Consider the following 17,410-nt stretch of genomic DNA (forward strand, 5'->3'; position numbering starts at 1 on the left):
GTTAATTCCAGAGTGCTAATGTTATTAATTATCTTTATGGCGCTCCTCCTGTTTAGAGCACCTCGGGTAGAACGCCGAGCAGGTTGGACCAATCAGGTTGACTCATTATTGAGCTTTTAAAATGGTCTTCTTCTTTTTCTTTTCTCTAGCTCTTTGTCTTTCTTCTTCTCTGTCTCTTTCATCTTTCTCTCTTTTTCATTGTATTAGTTGTGTTTCTTTTTTTTTTTCTTTTAATTTGCTACTTTCTATATTTTACACACGCACTCTCTCTCTCTTTCTTTTAGTCTTTATCTTTGTCTCTCTCGTTTTGCTAAGTCTCTTTATCTGTTTGTCTGTCTGTCAGTGTATATCTGTTTCTCAGTTTGTTATCTGTCAATGTATCTGTCTATTTGTTCATCTGTCAGTGTATATTTGTTTAACTGTCAGTGTATAAGCCTACCTGTTTCTCTGTTTGTCTATCTGTCAGTGTATATTTGTTTAACTGTCAGTGTATAAGCCTACCTGTTTCTCTGTTTGTCTATCTGTCAGTGTATATCTGTTTGTCTATCTGTCAGTGCATATCTATTTCTCTGTTTGTCTATCTGTCAGTGCATATCTATTTCTCTGTTTGTCTATCTGTCAGTGCATATCTATTTCTCTGTTTGTCTATCTGTCAGTGCATATCTGTTTCTCTGTTTGTCTTTCTGTCAGTGCATATCTGTTTCTCTGTTTGTCTATCTGTCAGTGCATATCTATTTCTCTGTTTGTCTATCTGTCAGTGCATATCTATTTCTCTGTTTGTCTATCTGTCAGTGCATATCTGTTTCTCTGTTTGTCTTTCTGTCAGTGCATATCTATTTCTCTGTTTGTCTATCTGTCAGTGTATATCTATTTCTATGTTTGTCTATCTGTCAGTGCATATCTATTTCTCTGTTTCTCTATCTGTCAGTGCATATCTATTTCTCAGTTTGTCTATCTGTCAGTGCATATCTGTTTCTCTGTTTGTCTATCTGTCAGTGCATATCTGTTTCTCTGTTTGTCTATCTGTCAGTGCATATCTGTTTCTCTGTTTGTCTAAATGTCAGTGTATATCTGTTTCTCTGTTTGTCTATCTGTCAGTGTATATCTATTTCTATGTTTGTCTATCTGTCAGTGCATATCTGTTTCTCTGTTTCTCTATCTGTCAGTGCATATCTGTTTCTCTATCTGTCAGTGTATATCTGTTTCTCAGACGAAAACAACCACTCCCATCAACACACTAACACAGGCAATGGTTAGCCTTCTAGCTTTGTATCAGTAGCCTCACCATCAACACATTGTGTCACAGTCACTCTGTAGATCTAGTTTCACTGTCTACCACATCTATCATGTACTCACATCAACTCTAACGTCATTTAGATCACGTGATATCACTATCACCACGCAGTTTCACTTTCACAAGTCTCACTGTCGCTTCACAGTCTCACTTTCGCCGTAAAGTCTCACTATCATAGTATAATCTCACTATCATCACATCATCTCATTATCAACTCACTATAAATAAATATTTCACATAGTTTCATCTCATAAAGTGTCGCTATCGCAACTTGATCTAACTATAGCATAATAACCCAATATGTTATATTGTTTCGTCACTAAGTCTCACTGTTGCCACAAATCCTCACATAGTCTTATCACTAAGTCACTCTATCGCAACGTAGTGTGACATCATTGTCACCAGTTCAACCATCCCCTCCACTCACTATCTTTCACCATCCCGCACCATGGCTCACCATCCCACACTATGGCTCACCCTCCCACACCATGGCTCACCATCCCACACCATGGCTCACCATCCCGCACCATATCCGCCGACTCATTCCCATCACGTACGCAGGTGAGAAAAGATGAGTACATCTGCACTTATCAGTAGCTCATTCATTGAGAACATTTCTTCCAAAGACTCTACGAACCCAACCCAATGTCATTTTCTGCTTGGGCTGACAAAAAAAATATTCTGTACTGGGCTTGACAAGAAACAAAAAGTCTTTCAATTTTGGTTTGGTTTTAATTCCGCCCCATGACCTAAATACTCAAATTATGATTTGATTGACTGGGGACTTCAATACACAGCAGATTCCAAAATATTGATTATTGTGAATATGTGTGCGTGCGCGTGTGTTCCTGAGTGTGTGTGTGTGTGTGAATGAAATGAGAAAGTCTGCGCTGGAGGTTAGAGGACATTTTCACGACCAAAACGAAAAGTTAAAAAAATGATTTAGAAACTAAACGAAACAATTGCTTTGATTTTATAGTTGATTTGAGTTGGAAGTACTTGAGTACTTGAGTACTTGAAATTCTATTTTGAATATAATTTTAAAATCCCCCCCCCCCCCCCCCCCCAGAAATTTAACATTTCTGAATTGTTCAATTCAATATATAGACAAATTCAATTTTTGAAAAATATTTCTAAAATTAAAACCAAATCTAAATTACTTTTTTTTTCAATTATTTCTAAAATTAAAACCAAACCTAAAGTATTATAATCTCTATAGTATCATCAAAAGCTAAGTGACTTTTAAAAACACGAATTGTACCCAAATGCATACCGTATGTATCTACAATTTTTAGCACCGCTAACAAGGAATGTAGTAGAGACGTCAATTGTATAGTCTCCCACATGAAAATGTGAGATTCCCTCCTCATAACTTCCCTCACACAGACAATACCCCCACACTCCTACCCGAAATTACCTCACACTGTTTGTATTATCAAAACCAAAAACGTATGACAGAGACATATGACAGAAACATTTGACAGAAACATATGACAGAAACATTTGACAGAAACATATGACATAAACATTTGACAGAAACATGACAGAAACATTTGACAGAAACATATGACAGAAACATATGACAGAAACATATGACAGAAACATTTGACAGAAACATATGACAGATAACATTAACACAAAGATAGGTTTGTAACATGTTTATGTCTGAAGAGGGTGTGTTCAATCTATTAATTAGTCATGTGTATAAAGTGCGGCATGTAATTAAGTTTTTCACGTCTTTTAGAAAATATTTTGTTTTGTTTTTTTTTGGTCCTAATGTTTTTGCATCCCAATAATGGCGTCCAGCGCGGCATGGAATTCTGCTCACATTTAAATTTCTTCTGAAATCATGCTCATGGTTCAGTTACCGCCACCTGTACTCCCTGCTCATTTCAGACACATCGCAAACCTATGGCGCCCCAACGACGCCGTGATTCTAAATCTTTGAGTCGTTCAATCCCACGTTTTGTGATTTCGCTGCCAGGCGTTACAGTTCGTTTTTTCCGCCTCCATCTCTAAGCGTCAGGTTTTTTTTGTTGCTTCGTTGAGACAAACAAACCAAATCCTGAGTCTTTTTTTTTTTATTGTCGCAGAAATAAGAACCGCTTAAATTAATTTAAAAAAAAAATCCATTGGTTCAATTTACGAAAAATAATTTAAAAAAAAACAATTATAAAAAAAATTAAAACTAGTTGAACTTGATAGTTTCTACCCAATAATTTTGTGTTTGAAGTCGGACATTTTTAAATGCATGAAAAATCGTATTGTCTCTGAATACAAGGAACATTGGAACATTGGAACATTGGAACACTAGCATTCAAACAGAACGGACGTGTGTGTGTCCATATCAAGTCGTCCTGGTGTATCCAGGAACTCAAGCTTTTTTCTGGGGTAGCACAGACACAGACACAGACACAGACACAGACACAGACACAGACACAGACACAGACACAGACAGACTTATTTCATGATGGTTACTTTGTTGTTACCTAACCTCGAGAATAATTGAAGACAAAACACACCAAACTCCTTAGTTCACCTTAATCCTTAGATCAGATTACTCTTAGATGACCTTAATCCTTAGTTCACGATTTCTCTTAGTTTACCTTAATCCTTAGTTAATATTACTCCTTAATTCACCTTACTCGTATGTTCACCTTAAGTCTTAGGTCAACTTAATCCTTAATTCACATTGATCTTTACTTTACCTTAGTGCTTAGTTCACCATAATACACCTTAATCCTTTAGTAAATCTTAATCCATAGTTCTCCTGACTTCTTAGTTAATATTAACCCTTAGTTCACCTATCTCTTAAATTCACAGTACTCTTAAGTTCACCATAAGCTTTAGTTCACCTCAAGTCTTAGTTCACCTCAAGTCTTAGTTCACCCCAAATCTTAGTTCACCTCAAGTCTTAGTTCACCTCAAAACTTTGTTCACCTCAAGTCTTAGTTCACCTCAAGCTCTAGTTCACTACAATTCTTAGTTCACATCAAGTCTTTCTTAGTTAACCTCAAGACTTAGTTCACCTCAAATCTTACTTCACACCATGTTCACCTCATATCTCAGTTCACACAAGTTGTAGTTCACATCAAGTCTTAGTTCACCTTAAGCTTTAGTTCACCTCAAGTCTTAGTTCAATTTAAGTCTTAGTTCATCCTAAATCTTAGTTCACCTCAAACCTTAGTTTACTTTAAGTCTTAGTTCACTTTAAATCTTAGTTCACTTCAAATATAAGTTCACATCAAGTCTTAGTTCACCACAAACCTTAGTTCACCTGAAGTCTCAGTTCACATCAAGTCTTAGTTCACTGCAAGTCTTAGTTCACCTCAAGTCTTAATTCACCTTAAGTCTTAGTTAACCTTAAATCTTAGTTCACCTAAAGTCCTAGTTCATACCAAGTCTTAGTTCACATCAAAACTTAGTTCACTTCAAACCTTAGTTCACTCCAAATCTTAGTTAACATCAAGCCTTAGTTCACCTCAAAACTTAGCCCACTCCAAGTCTTAGTTTACTTCAAGTCTTAGTTCACCTCAAACTTTAGTTCACCTCAAACCTTAGTTCACCTCAAATCTTAGTTCACTTGAAATCTTAGTTCACATCAAACCTTAGTTCACATCAAACCTTAGTTCACATCAAGTCTTAGTTCACATTAAGTCTTAGTTCACGTCAAGTCTTAGTTCACGCCAAGTCTTAGTTCACCTTAATTCTTAGTTCACCTTAATTCTTAGTCCACCCCAAGTCTTAGTTCACACCAAGCCTTAGTTCACCTCTAAACTTAGTTCACGAAATTTTTTTAGTTCACCTCAAGACTTAGTTCACTTTAAGTCTTAGTTCACCTCAAGACTTAGTTCACATCAAGTCTCAGTTCACTTCAAGTCTTAGTTCACCTTAAGTCTCAGTTCACTTCAAGTCTTAGTTCACATCAAGTCTTAGTTCACATCAAGTCTTAGTTCACATCAAGCCTTAGTTCACCTCAAAACTTAGCCCACTCCAAGTCTTAGTTTACTTCAAGTCTTAGTTCACCTCAAACCTTAGTTCACCTCAAACCTTAGTTCACCTCAAATCTTAGTTCACTTGAAATCTTAGTTCACATCAAACCTTAGTTCACATCAAACCTTAGTTCACATCAAGTCTTAGTTCACATTAAGTCTTAGTTCACGTCAAGTCTTAGTTCACGTCAAGTCTTAGTTCACCTTAATTCTTAGTTCACCTTAATTCTTAGTTCACCTTAATTCTTAGTCCACCTCAAGTCTTAGTTCACACCAAGTCTTAGTTCACCTCTAAACTTAGTTCACATAAAATTTTAGTTCACCTCAAGTCTTAGTTCACTTTAAGTCTTAGTTCACCTCAAGACTTAGTTCAAATCAAGTCTCAGTTCACTTCAAGTCTTAGTTCACCTTAAGTCTTAGTTCACTTCAAGTCTTAGTTCACATCAAGTCTTAGTTCACATCAAGTCTTAGTTCACATCAAGTCTTAGTTCACTTCAAGTCTTAGTTCACATTAAGTTTTAGTTTACCTTAAGTCTTAGTTCAACTCAGTCCTAATTTAACTCATAGTTTATCTTACTCTTTAGCTCACCTTACCCATTTAGTTCACCTTAATCATTGAGTTCACCTCAAAGCTTAGTTCATCTTATTCATTAATTCACCTTAAACCTTAGTTCATCCTATTTATTTGTTCACCGTACTTCCCCTTACCAATGGTAAACGACAATACGTTTCTAATGAATGCTGACTAATAGGGAAGAGAAGAAAAATAAAACACTAAAAAACCCAACTGGCAGTGTATGTTGTTCAGCTTCAAGTTTAGTCGTTTTTCAGGCAAGGCTTTACATCTTCAATTCCAGATAAAGCCACACATAATTTACTCCTCGTGCGGAGACGTGATTTGCAACGGGCATCTCAAGCCGGGCAATCCCCATCGCGAAACTGATTGGAACAACACAGGGACCTATTATACGATGCGGCCCTGCAAAGCCCTTCGCAATGCTCTCCGCAATGCTCTCCGCAATATGGCTGTTAAACACTTATTTCAGTGCGTCCCATCCCCCCGCCTTACGCTCACGGGAACATACTGGGAACCAGATAAACCAGGGGAGAGGTGTAAAGAATGAAAAAGAGGGGTGGGTGGGCGATCTCTTGCCGTGGGTATTCTATTAAAAAATGATTTGATTGTGTGTGTGTAAATGAGAGGGGGTGAGCTTTGTTGCAATAGAGAGATTGTGTATCTATCTGAAGAGCAATTTATTGACATTTCGAACGCATACACTTTTTTTCTTCTATTGACAGTAAAGAGACACCAGTGTCCACCATAAGGTCCCCCATTACTTTAAAGGTAAACATGACTTTAAAAAGAAATACTTAGAATGTGTGTATTTTACACAAACAACGAAATACTGGTACGAAGAATCTACTAGATCTTTGTCAATGTAACCTGAGATCTACACAGTTCCAGTAAAAAAAAATGTGTTAAAGTGCTGCATATCTTTATCAGACTTGCGGTCTTATGAAATACAGACATACGAGTCACGGGCCTCAGAATTACAAATAATTATAACAAATTAATTCTTCATTGTGTGGCTTCATTGTGCACTTCAGGGGTCCGGATTTGGAACCGTTAATCGTACTTTGAGAATCACTGCAGCGGTAGTTCAATAAGTTCAATATTGTTAGCTTGCTATTTCCTTTATCAGTATCAGTGTAAATTTGATGCTTATCAGTTGGGCCTGGTATCTCTTCTTGTATCTCTGCTGGTATATCTGCAGATATCTCTGTTTGTATCACTGTTGGGATGTCTGCTGGTATCTCTTCTTGTATCACTGCTGGGATGTCTGCTGGTATCTCTTCTTGTATCTCTGCTGGTATATGTGCTGGTATATCTGTTTGTATCACTGTTGGGATGTCTGCTGGTATCTCTGTTTGTATCACTGTTGGGATGTCTGCTGGTATCTCTGTTTGTATCACTGTTGGGATGCCTGCTGGTATATCTTCTTGTATCTCTGCTGGTATATGTGCTGGTATATCTGTTTGTATCACTGTTGGGATGCCTGCTGGTATCTCTGCTTGTATCACTGTTGGGATGTCTGCTGGTATCTCTTCTTGTATGTCTTCTTGTATCTCTGCTGGTATATCTGCTGGTATCTTTTCTTGTATCTCTGCTGGTATATCTGCAGGTATCTCTTCTTGTATCTCTGCTGGTATATCTGCTGGTATCTCTGCATGTATGACTGTTGTGATGTCTGCTGGTTACTCTGCTTGTATCTCTACACGACACCAGTGTCTTCCTGTTGACGAACACAGATCAGAGTTTGTCATGGGAGGAAATAACTCTCCACAAAACACTGTCTCGAGCTTTCCTTTTGTCATGGGAGGAAATAACTCTCCACAAAACACTGTCTCGAGCTTTCCTTTTGTCATGGGAGGAAATAACTCTCCACAAAACACTGTCTCGAGCTTTCCTTTTGTCATGGGAGGAAATAACTCTCCACAAAACACTGTCTCGAGCTTTCCTTTTGTCATGGGAGGAAATAACTCTCCACAAAACACTGTCTCGAGCTTTCCTTTTGTCATGGGAGGAAATAACTCTCCACAAAACACTGTCTCGAGCTTTCCTTTTGTCATGGGAGGAAATAACTCTCCACAAAACACTGTCTCGAGCTTTCCTTTTGTCATGGGAGGAAATAACTCTCCACAAAACACTGTCTCGAGCTTTCCTTTTGTCATGGGAGGAAATAACTCTCCACAAAACACTGTCTCGAGCTTTCCTTTTGTCATGGGAGGAAATAACTCTCCACAAAACACTGTCTCGAGCTTTCCTTTTGTCATGGGAGGAAATAACTCTCCACAAAACACTGTCTCGAGCTTTCCTTTTGTCATGGGAGGAAATAACTCTCCACAAAACACTGTCTCGAGCTTTCCTTTTGTCATGGGAGGAAATAACTCTCCACAAAACACTGTCTCGAGCTTTCCTTTTGTCATGGGAGGAAATAACTCTCCACAAAACACTGTCTCGAGCTTTCCTTTTGTCATGGGAGGAAATAACTCTCCACAAAACACTGTCTCGAGCTTTCCTTTTGTAATGTTTCCAAATGTATTTGACAATGAATTGCTTGAGATACAAAGCTAGAAGAAAGTAAGATCTTTATTCCCCTAGACCACACAGTTGAGAGACAGAGAGCTAGAAGAAAGTAAGATCTTTATTCCCCTAGACCACGCAGTCACCAATCTTGTGTGTGTGTGTGTGTGTGTGTACTTTTAAAAATTGTTTCTTTCTAAGTTAACCTGATCTTTTGGTACGACGTTAACGAGGGTCTCGTGTGGTCAACACACCTAACAGATGGACCATTCATTTAGGAATTCCAGGACGCCCTAAAATCTTAAAATCGAAATCCTACGATTTTATTTTGTCTATAAATTATCGAAACTGCTTTGATTTTTGTAATAAATCTTAAAGTCAATGCGTCAACTTTAGATGAGGTAAAATCCTAACCTGGTCTTGGATCTATCAAATTAATATATCCATCGTAGCTAACCTTCTGACATTATTCTAAACGTTCAACGTATTAGTTATTTGGATTCCAGTTTTCTTTTCACTTGACTATTCCAGTGATTTAAAGACATGCGTTAAAAACCAAAAATCATTGGGTAGCCTCTATTGTGCATTTTTCCAGGAACAGAACTCTGAAGAGTTGGCATTAGTTATTTTTTCATTGGACAGAAAAACATTTGACTAAATTGTCACTAAATTATTAAAGTTGGTGACACTAAAAGGCTGATTGTCGTCATTTGATTTTGTCGTTATTAGTGAGAGTAAGGATTTCATTGAACGGTTTCATGCTAAAGACCAATCTGAAATAAACATTTGTCGCTGTCATTGTAGTTAGGGGAAGAAAAGAATCCTGTCTAAAAAAAGATTAGATTGGAAAATGGAAAGAAACGTTTTTCTACAATAAAATTTCCAGCAACATAAAAATCTTTAAAAATGTTTTAAAAGTGTCATGTTCGGTTATGTTTAGTCATTGTTTATAATGTTCGATCATGTTCAATAGTGTCATGTGTAGTCGTATTTAGTTGTATCATGTATGTCATATTTAGTTGTATCATGTATAGTCCTATTTATTGTATCATGTATACTACTATTTAGTTGTATCATGTGTAGTCCTATTTAGTTGTATCATGTGTAGTCCTATTTAGTTGTATCATGTATAGTCCTATTTATTGTATCATGTGTAGTCCTATTTATTGTATCATGTGTAGTCCTATTTAGTTGTATCATGTGTAGTCCTATTTAGTTGTATCATGTGTAGTCCTATTTAGTTGTATCATGTATACTACTATTTAGTTGTATCATGTGTAGTCCTATTTATTGTATCATGTGTAGTCCTATTTATTGTATCATGTGTAGTCCTATTTATTGTATCATGTGTAGTCCTATTTAGTTGTATCATGTGTAGTCCTATTTAGTTGTATCATGTGTAGTCCTATTTAGTTGTATCATGTGTAGTCCTATTTATTGTATCATGTGTAGTCCTATTTATTGTATCATGTGTAGTCCTATTTATTGTATCATGTGTAGTCCTATTTATTGTATCATGTGTAGTCCTATTTATTGTATCATGTGTAGTCCTATTTAGTTGTATCATGTGTAGTCCTATTTAGTTGTATCATGTGTAGTCCTATTTAGTTGTATCATGTATAGTCCTATTTATTGTATCATGTGTAGTCCTATTTATTGTATCATGTGTAGTCCTATTTAGTTGTATCATGTGTAGTCCTATTTAGTTGTATCATGTATAGTCCTATTTATTGTATCATGTGTAGTCCTATTTAGTTGTATCATGTGTAGTCCTATTTAGTTGTATCATGTGTAGTCCTATTTAGTTGTATCATGTGTAGTCCTATTTATTGTATCATGTATAGTCCTATTTATTGTATCATGTATACTACTATTTAGTTGTATCATGTGTAGTCCTATTTAGTTATGTCCTATTTGATGATGTTAAATCATCGATTGTCACTTGCAATTCACACTATAAAAAAAAGTAAAGTTCCCTTTTCAGACCTTGTGGTCTATAGGGCAGATGTTGTAAAGGTCATCTATTGCTGTAGCCTTCGGTTAACGAGCGTATCATGTGGCCAGCACAACGACCAACCGCCTTTACTTTGCCCCAATTAATGTCAGGTACCCTTTAGATTTGGGCGGACATTTCACACTAAAGAAGTCAGCTTTTAGCTTAGTGCTGTCATAGTGGTGTCTTATTGGTACCTTAGTGGTGTCTTAGTGGTATCGTGGTGGTGTCTTAGTGGTACCTTAGTGGTGTTTTAGTGGTATCTTGGTGGTGTCTTAGTGGTGTTTTAGTGGTATCTTAGTGGTGTCTTAGTGCTGTCTTAGTGTTGTCTTAGTAATACCTTATTGGTGTCTCAGTTGTAATTTAGTGTTGTCTTAGTGGTATCTTAAAGGTGTCTTATCTTATCTTATATAATACAGACTTTACTTCAAAAAAAAAAGATGATTATGTCGTACGCGTCATGCATTTAGTCATGCATTTTAACCAATAACTTTAATTCTGCCTTGTCACTGGTTTTCCTGGCTGGTTCTTAGTGGTGTCTTAGTGGTATATTAATGGTGTCTTAGTGGTATCTTATTGGTATCTTAATGGTATCTTATCGGTATCTTAATGGTATCTTAGCGGTATCTTAATGGTATCTTAACAGTATCTTAATGGTATCTTAGTGGTATCTTCATGATATCTAAGTGGTATCTTAGTATTGTCTTAGTGGTGTCTTAGTTGTGCCATAGTAATGCCCAATAGATTATTAACTCGGGTCCAAAGAATTGACCAACATATATATAGCAAGCCGTATCACCAGCAGAAATCCGATGGAACCCGTTCTCTGTGGTTTCATCATGGACTGTAAGCAGAAGTTTCCAGGGGCACACGGGTCGGATCTGACCAGCAGGCAGTAGTTTGTGCGCCACTGTTTGATCTGGCTGAAATGTATTCCATCTCCTCGCTTCTGCTACAAATTAGATTTTAAAATAAACACATTGACCATCAAAGTAAGAGACGGGGAAAAAATCTTTAAAAATGAAATCCCTTTTGGGTCCGAGATTAAGATGACTTTTTTTGTTTCCTTAACCGTTAACCTTAGCGGGAAAACTCTCCAGACTTCAGGCTGACTCGGAATTCAATTTCGTCGTCTGCTATGATTGCGCCTTTTGCTGTGTCAACTTTTAGCGTTCATTTGTCAGGCAAGAGGACACGTAGGGGCCCCCAGATCGCCTGCATCTATCACGGGCTCCAGACAAATGCTGAAGTATTGGAAGTCGCCTGCTGACGGATATTTCCCGCCCGTAGGTTAGCTCAGGTCAACCAATTTTGTCTGCGCGCGCACGCAGAAGCGTGTGTGTGTGTGTGTGTTAACTTTTTTTTTTCAATCTTTCTTCTTTTCTTTTCTTTTTTTTTTTATTGTTCATTAATTTTTTCTGTGTGCTATAAATAGAAATATAAAGCGAAAGATTTGAGACATTAAACAAAAGACACTTCTAGTTGTGAGTCCCTCGGTTAGGTGTCGACAACACTTACACCACAACAACCAACTCATTATTCCTTGAACATTGAATATAAAACACCACAACAACCAACTCATTATTCCTTGAACATTGAATATAAAACACCACAACAACCAACTCATTATTCCTTGAACATTGAATATAAAACACCACAACAACCAACTCATTATTCCTTGAACATTGAATATAAAACACCACAACAACCAACTCATTATTCCTTGAACATTGAATATAAAACACTACAACAACCAACTCATTATTCCTTGAACATTGAATATAAAACACCACAACAACCAACTCATTATTCCTTGAACATTGAATATAAAACACTACAAGATATATATAAATTTAATGAGAAGAAGTCGTCGTGTATAAATAGTTAACTAAATAAACTGTCTGTCTACTTTTGGATGTCATACTAACCTAAGTACTTGTCTGCTTTCTAATCACTAACTAATTAACATTTGGAACTCTAAGTCTTGATAGTTCAACTCCCTTTACAGATACTTTGTGTTCTCTGCAGGTTTAGTTTTCATGTTTCTGCTAATGTTCGTGAATATAAATTTATATTTTTGTTTTTCTATAGTTATCATGTTTTGTTTGGTGTAATGCCAAAATTGTAAGACAAAGTATTATTATTATTATTATTATTATTATTATTATTATTATGTTAGAAATAAACGAGTATTCATTCTCTGTTTTTTTTTTATTGTATTTGTGATAGTGATTTTCTTTTTTCTTATTGTGATGGGTACAAACATTGAAACTTTTTAACTTCTAGATTCAAACTTTAAGCATTGGTTTTAATTCAACTAATGAACAGACATGTTTCTAACATTAAGGTTTAGGTTTGAGTTAGGGCCACGGTTAGGGCTAGGGTGGGTAACGAACTACACAGTTGACATGTTTCCTATTCCTATCAGCTAGATAAAAAAAAAGAGCCAAGTTCTCCTTTCAGACCTTGCGATGTAAAGGTCATCTGTTTCTGTGGCCCACAGTTAACAACGATGTCATATGGCCCACACTTAACAACGATGTCATATGGCCCACAGTTAACAACGATGTCATATGGCCCACAGTTAACAACGATGTCATATGGTCCACGCTTAACAACGATGTCATATGGCCCACAGTTAACAACGATGTCATATGGCCCACAGTTAACAACGATGTCATATGGCCCACATAGCCCAGCACAATGACCAACCTTCTTTACATTCCCCAACTAATGTCAGATACCCATTAGAGTTGGACTCAGAGGCGCCCTAAGGATCCCTAAATTAAAATCCCAGTCTACACCAGGATTCGAATTCAGGACCGCCTCGGTTCAGAAGCCACGCACTTTGCCACTCAGCCACCGCGACTCTTATCACCTTTTAAAGTTATCTTGAAGTCAACAAGTTTCCACAAATAACTGACGTATTTAATTTAATATCAGGACGGAAACCAGCATCTTGTCTGCAGTGCAACCAACTTGATAGCATCCGGGTATCTCGGACAGAGTTTCAACCACCCTCAAAAAGGTCATAATTGATAGTATCTTTCACCCTCGGCTCCAGGTCATATTGACAAGGCGCTAATTTGGTCAACAAAACGCCATGTTTTTGTCAACATAATTATATTACCCAGGGGAGGTCATCGGACTGGTAGATCAGGAGCAGAGATAATCATCTCCCCTGAAAACCCATCAACACACTTCTCTGTAAGATTTATCACATGGAGTAGGTTACGGTAACGACGAGGAAACAATGTAGTGTTTTTTCAGACCAATGTTCTGGGTTGTAGCTATTGGGTCTGAACACGAAAAAGTAGTGTCTCTCTTTAACAACAAAAAACAAAAAAGAGTAATACTTCAAGTCAACCTGAGAACGCAAATTGTAGTTTGCAGTCTTGAAATTAATGCCAGGGCAGAAGACTGGTTCCAAGCTGAGTCCAGGTCTCCGCGAGTAAATAATGAGCTGTCAGTCAAACGGACTGTCAGATGAGGTGGAGGCGAGGGCTCAGTTACCTTGAAGTCATGTCACGCTATCAGTGCTGTCATAAACTAGACACAGCAGCTAACCCCCCCCCCCCCCTTCCCATCAGAGCCACCTAGGTCTCATCCTTCATTCCGCCCGCCTACGTCACACCTCCCGTCCCGCCCTTTTACGTCACAATTCCAAGATTTTTTTTTCTTGGTGGAATAAGTTTTTACAACTAGATCTAGTGTGTTTTTGTTGTATACACATTTTTCTAACACCTAATGTAATAGGCAGTGATAAATGTGATATGTGGAGATAGAGAGAGAGAGAAAAGAAAGAGAAGCACAAATGTATTATTGTTAGTCTAGACTCTAGACCTTAAATCTGTTAAAAATTAATTACATGATTGATCCAATTTTTTTTTATTCAATTTCACTTTTTTTTTCATTATTTGATTATTTTTTTTAATCCTACACACAGTTGTTATTCAGTTGTCTTTGTGTGTGTCTGTCTGTCATGTTACTGACTCGAAAACAAAACTAGCTTAGGTAAAGTTGATTTCAAAGTAAGTTGTATTGTGCTTCACTCCTCAATAGCTACTTAAGTTTTAGAGATCATGGTCTGTCTTCTTGTTGAATACTACTCTAATATGCTCATTGATAGAAACTAGTCATATTAAAAAAAAAACACTTTAAGGGAAATTAGATCATTTCATATATATATATATATATATGTCAGTGTATCTTTTCGTAGCCTTAATTGTTATATATATATATATATATATATATATATATATATATATATATATATAGATAGATAGATAGATAGATAGATAGATAGATAGATAGATAGATATAGATAAAGATATAGATATATTTGTAGTGCCAACTTTTATTTGGTAGTCGCTTCATGGGTTGAAGATGTTGGGTGGTAAGAAGACTGTCAATCGATAGATTGTCACACTTATATCGTGTATGTGGTGGGTTCGATCCCCATAGTGGTGTCAATTCCTTTTTCGTGATGATCCACTCTACATCGAGACCAATCGTTAGAGAAGGCCTGAACACTGACCTGCAACGTCACAACCTGTGGGCAGTTTAGACCAATAACTCGTTGCTACGTTACAGGTCAGTACGAAATAAAGGCTTTACTTAAAAATAATAGCATCTACCTGTTATTTCTAAGACTTAACGGGGAATGTAAATGAAGTAAGTAGATCTAATAATTCTGCATATTTCATTATTTCCACAAATCTCCATGTCAATACGCCCTCTAACAGTCTGCCCTCTAACAGTCTGCACTCGCGAACTGACATGCAGCGCTGGCCAGGTATTCGGTACACATTCTCGGTCACGCTTGGCGAAACACTGCCAAGACACATAGGAAAGACATTCTGAACGTCTAAAGCCATTCTCATCACCAGTTGTGTGTGTGTGTGCGCGCGCGTGTGTGTGTTGTTTAAAGCATGATAGTTAGTCTTCTGTGAGGAATGTATTGTAGGTCATGATAAGTAGATAGTTTCCTATGTAGGTAGGTGTATCGTGTATCGTAGGTCAGTCATGGGAAAGATTGAGTGCCGTGAGAAGTTTAATTGTTGCTTCAGGTCTGAGGTGAAGCACTAGAAAATATCAACATCGCGGACTTTGTATTGGAGAGTTGTTTGTTTGTTTCTTTGTTTTTGTTTGTTTTTGTTTGTTGTGTTGTGGATCACGTTAGAAGATGTGGATATATGGTTGAGTGGCAAACAAACAAACGCTTGGCGACATGTTAAGAGGGCCCGAGCTCGAATCCTCACTCCTGCTGAGCTGTTTATGCTGAACGCCTAACCCTAAACCTTCCGCCCACAAGACCATAGCGCACTGACCATGGTATAGTCGGAAAGAACAATTTGAAATATCAAACATTTGTATTTATGGATTGGAAGTAGTTATAGAAGGTCTAAACACTGATCTGCAACGTGACAACCTGTGGCGGTTTAGACCAATAGCTCGTTGCCACGTAGGACACACCTGTGACATGGCAACAAGCTATTGGTCAAAACTGCCCACAAGCAGACAAAGTGAGTTGGTATAAGCTTTGTATAAATTGCCTGATGTTGCACATGGACGCCGGTCGTAGCCAGTCGGGTGCGTAGATTCTTCAAGGGCCCCAAAGCTCAGACTAGGGCCCCAAAGGTCAGACTAAGGCCCCAAAGGTCAGACTAAGGCCCCAAAGCTCATACTAGGGCCCCAAAGCTCAGACTAGGGCCCCAAAGGTCAGACTAAGGCCCAAAGCTCAGACTAAGGCCCCAAAGCTCAGACTAGGGCCCCAAAGGTAAGACTAAGGCCCCAAAGGTAAGACTAGGGCCACAAAGGTAAGACTAAGGCCCCAAAGCTCATACTAGGGCCCCAAAGCTCAGACTAAGGCCCCAAAGCTCAGACTAAGGCCCCAAAGCTCAGACTAGGGCCCCAAAGCTCAGACTAAGGCCCCAAAGGTCAGACTAGGGCCCAAAGCTCAGACTAGGGCCCCAAAGGTAAGACTAAGGCCCCAAAGCTCAGACTAGGGCCCAAAGGTAAGACTAAGGCCCCAAAGCTCAGACTAGGGCCCACATCTCAGACTAGGGCCCCAAAGCTCAGACTAAGGCCCCAAAGCTCTGACTAAGGCCCCAAAGCTCAGACTAAGGCCCCAAAGCTCAGACTAGGGTCCCAAAGCTCAGACTAAGGCCCCAAAGCTCAGACTAAGGTCCCAAAGCTCAGACTAGGGCCCCAAAGGTCAGACTAAGGCCCCAAAGGTCAGACTAAGGCCCCAAAGCTCAAACTAGGGCCCCAAAGGTCAGACTAAGGCCCCAAAGCTCAGACTAAGGCCCCAAAGCTCAAACTAGGGCCCCAAAGGTCAGACTAAGGCCCCAAAGCTCAGACTAGGGCCCCAAAGCTCAGACTAGGGCCTTCTGAAGTGTCAATTCTTCCCTGTATACCGCGAGATAGTGCACGCAAGTCAATACAAAGTGTCAAACTTTATCAAATAATAGTACTGGCTCATACAAATGGATATTTGTATTCAACAAATTGACTTCTGCTGGGTATCCAGTGGTGGAGGGGGGCGAAAGGAATGCGCCACGGTGACGACTCCGTACATGATGAACCAATAAACAAAACTCAAAGACGCCACACGTCAACATGGCTCTGGCTCCCTGCCACCTCGCGCCATCCCACCCCAGTTCTCCTTTTTAACTTATCTTTTCTTTAGCCCCCCCCCCCCCCGGCCCGAAAACAGTTCGCTTATTTCCCTCCCCCCCCCCCCCCCATTTTCCGCACCCGCTGATAGTAGACACAAAAGAGACCAAGAGTTGGCTGTATTCATGTCTGTAGGAGTGAGCAGAAATGGTTATGGTTGAGGAAAGAAAAAAGCTAGGGGTAGGGGGGAAAGAGGACTTTCACCTCCCCCCCCCTTCCTTCTTATTTCCACCAGCCCAAATAATGTTCTTCGGTTCTGAACCCGCGACATACCTTTCCAGCACCGCAAGAATTCGCAGGGGCCTGGCTAAAGGGACGATGGAAGAGGTAGAAACTGTCTAGTGAGCCTGCACCGTGGTGAGGAGACT

The 17,410-nt window shown here is 38.6% G+C and overlaps 1 protein-coding gene across 1 annotated transcript; it reads right to left on the reverse strand.

Annotated features, from left to right (window-relative positions):
* Positions 1-6,837: 6,837 nt before the first annotated feature.
* Positions 6,838-8,838, reverse strand: LOC106056951 (fibrous sheath CABYR-binding protein-like). Its single transcript, XM_013213907.2, has 2 exons — positions 8,829-8,838; positions 6,838-7,511 (listed from the first exon to the last, which is right to left on the reverse strand). Exons 1-2 carry the CDS (start codon positions 8,836-8,838, stop codon positions 6,838-6,840), a joined length of 684 nt encoding a protein of 227 aa, XP_013069361.2.
* Between the last annotated feature and the right edge of the window lie 8,572 nt (positions 8,839-17,410).

Source organism: Biomphalaria glabrata, chromosome 3, assembly GCF_947242115.1.
Source record: "Biomphalaria glabrata chromosome 3, xgBioGlab47.1, whole genome shotgun sequence".
In the NCBI taxonomy this organism is placed as follows: domain Eukaryota; kingdom Metazoa; phylum Mollusca; class Gastropoda; family Planorbidae; genus Biomphalaria; species Biomphalaria glabrata.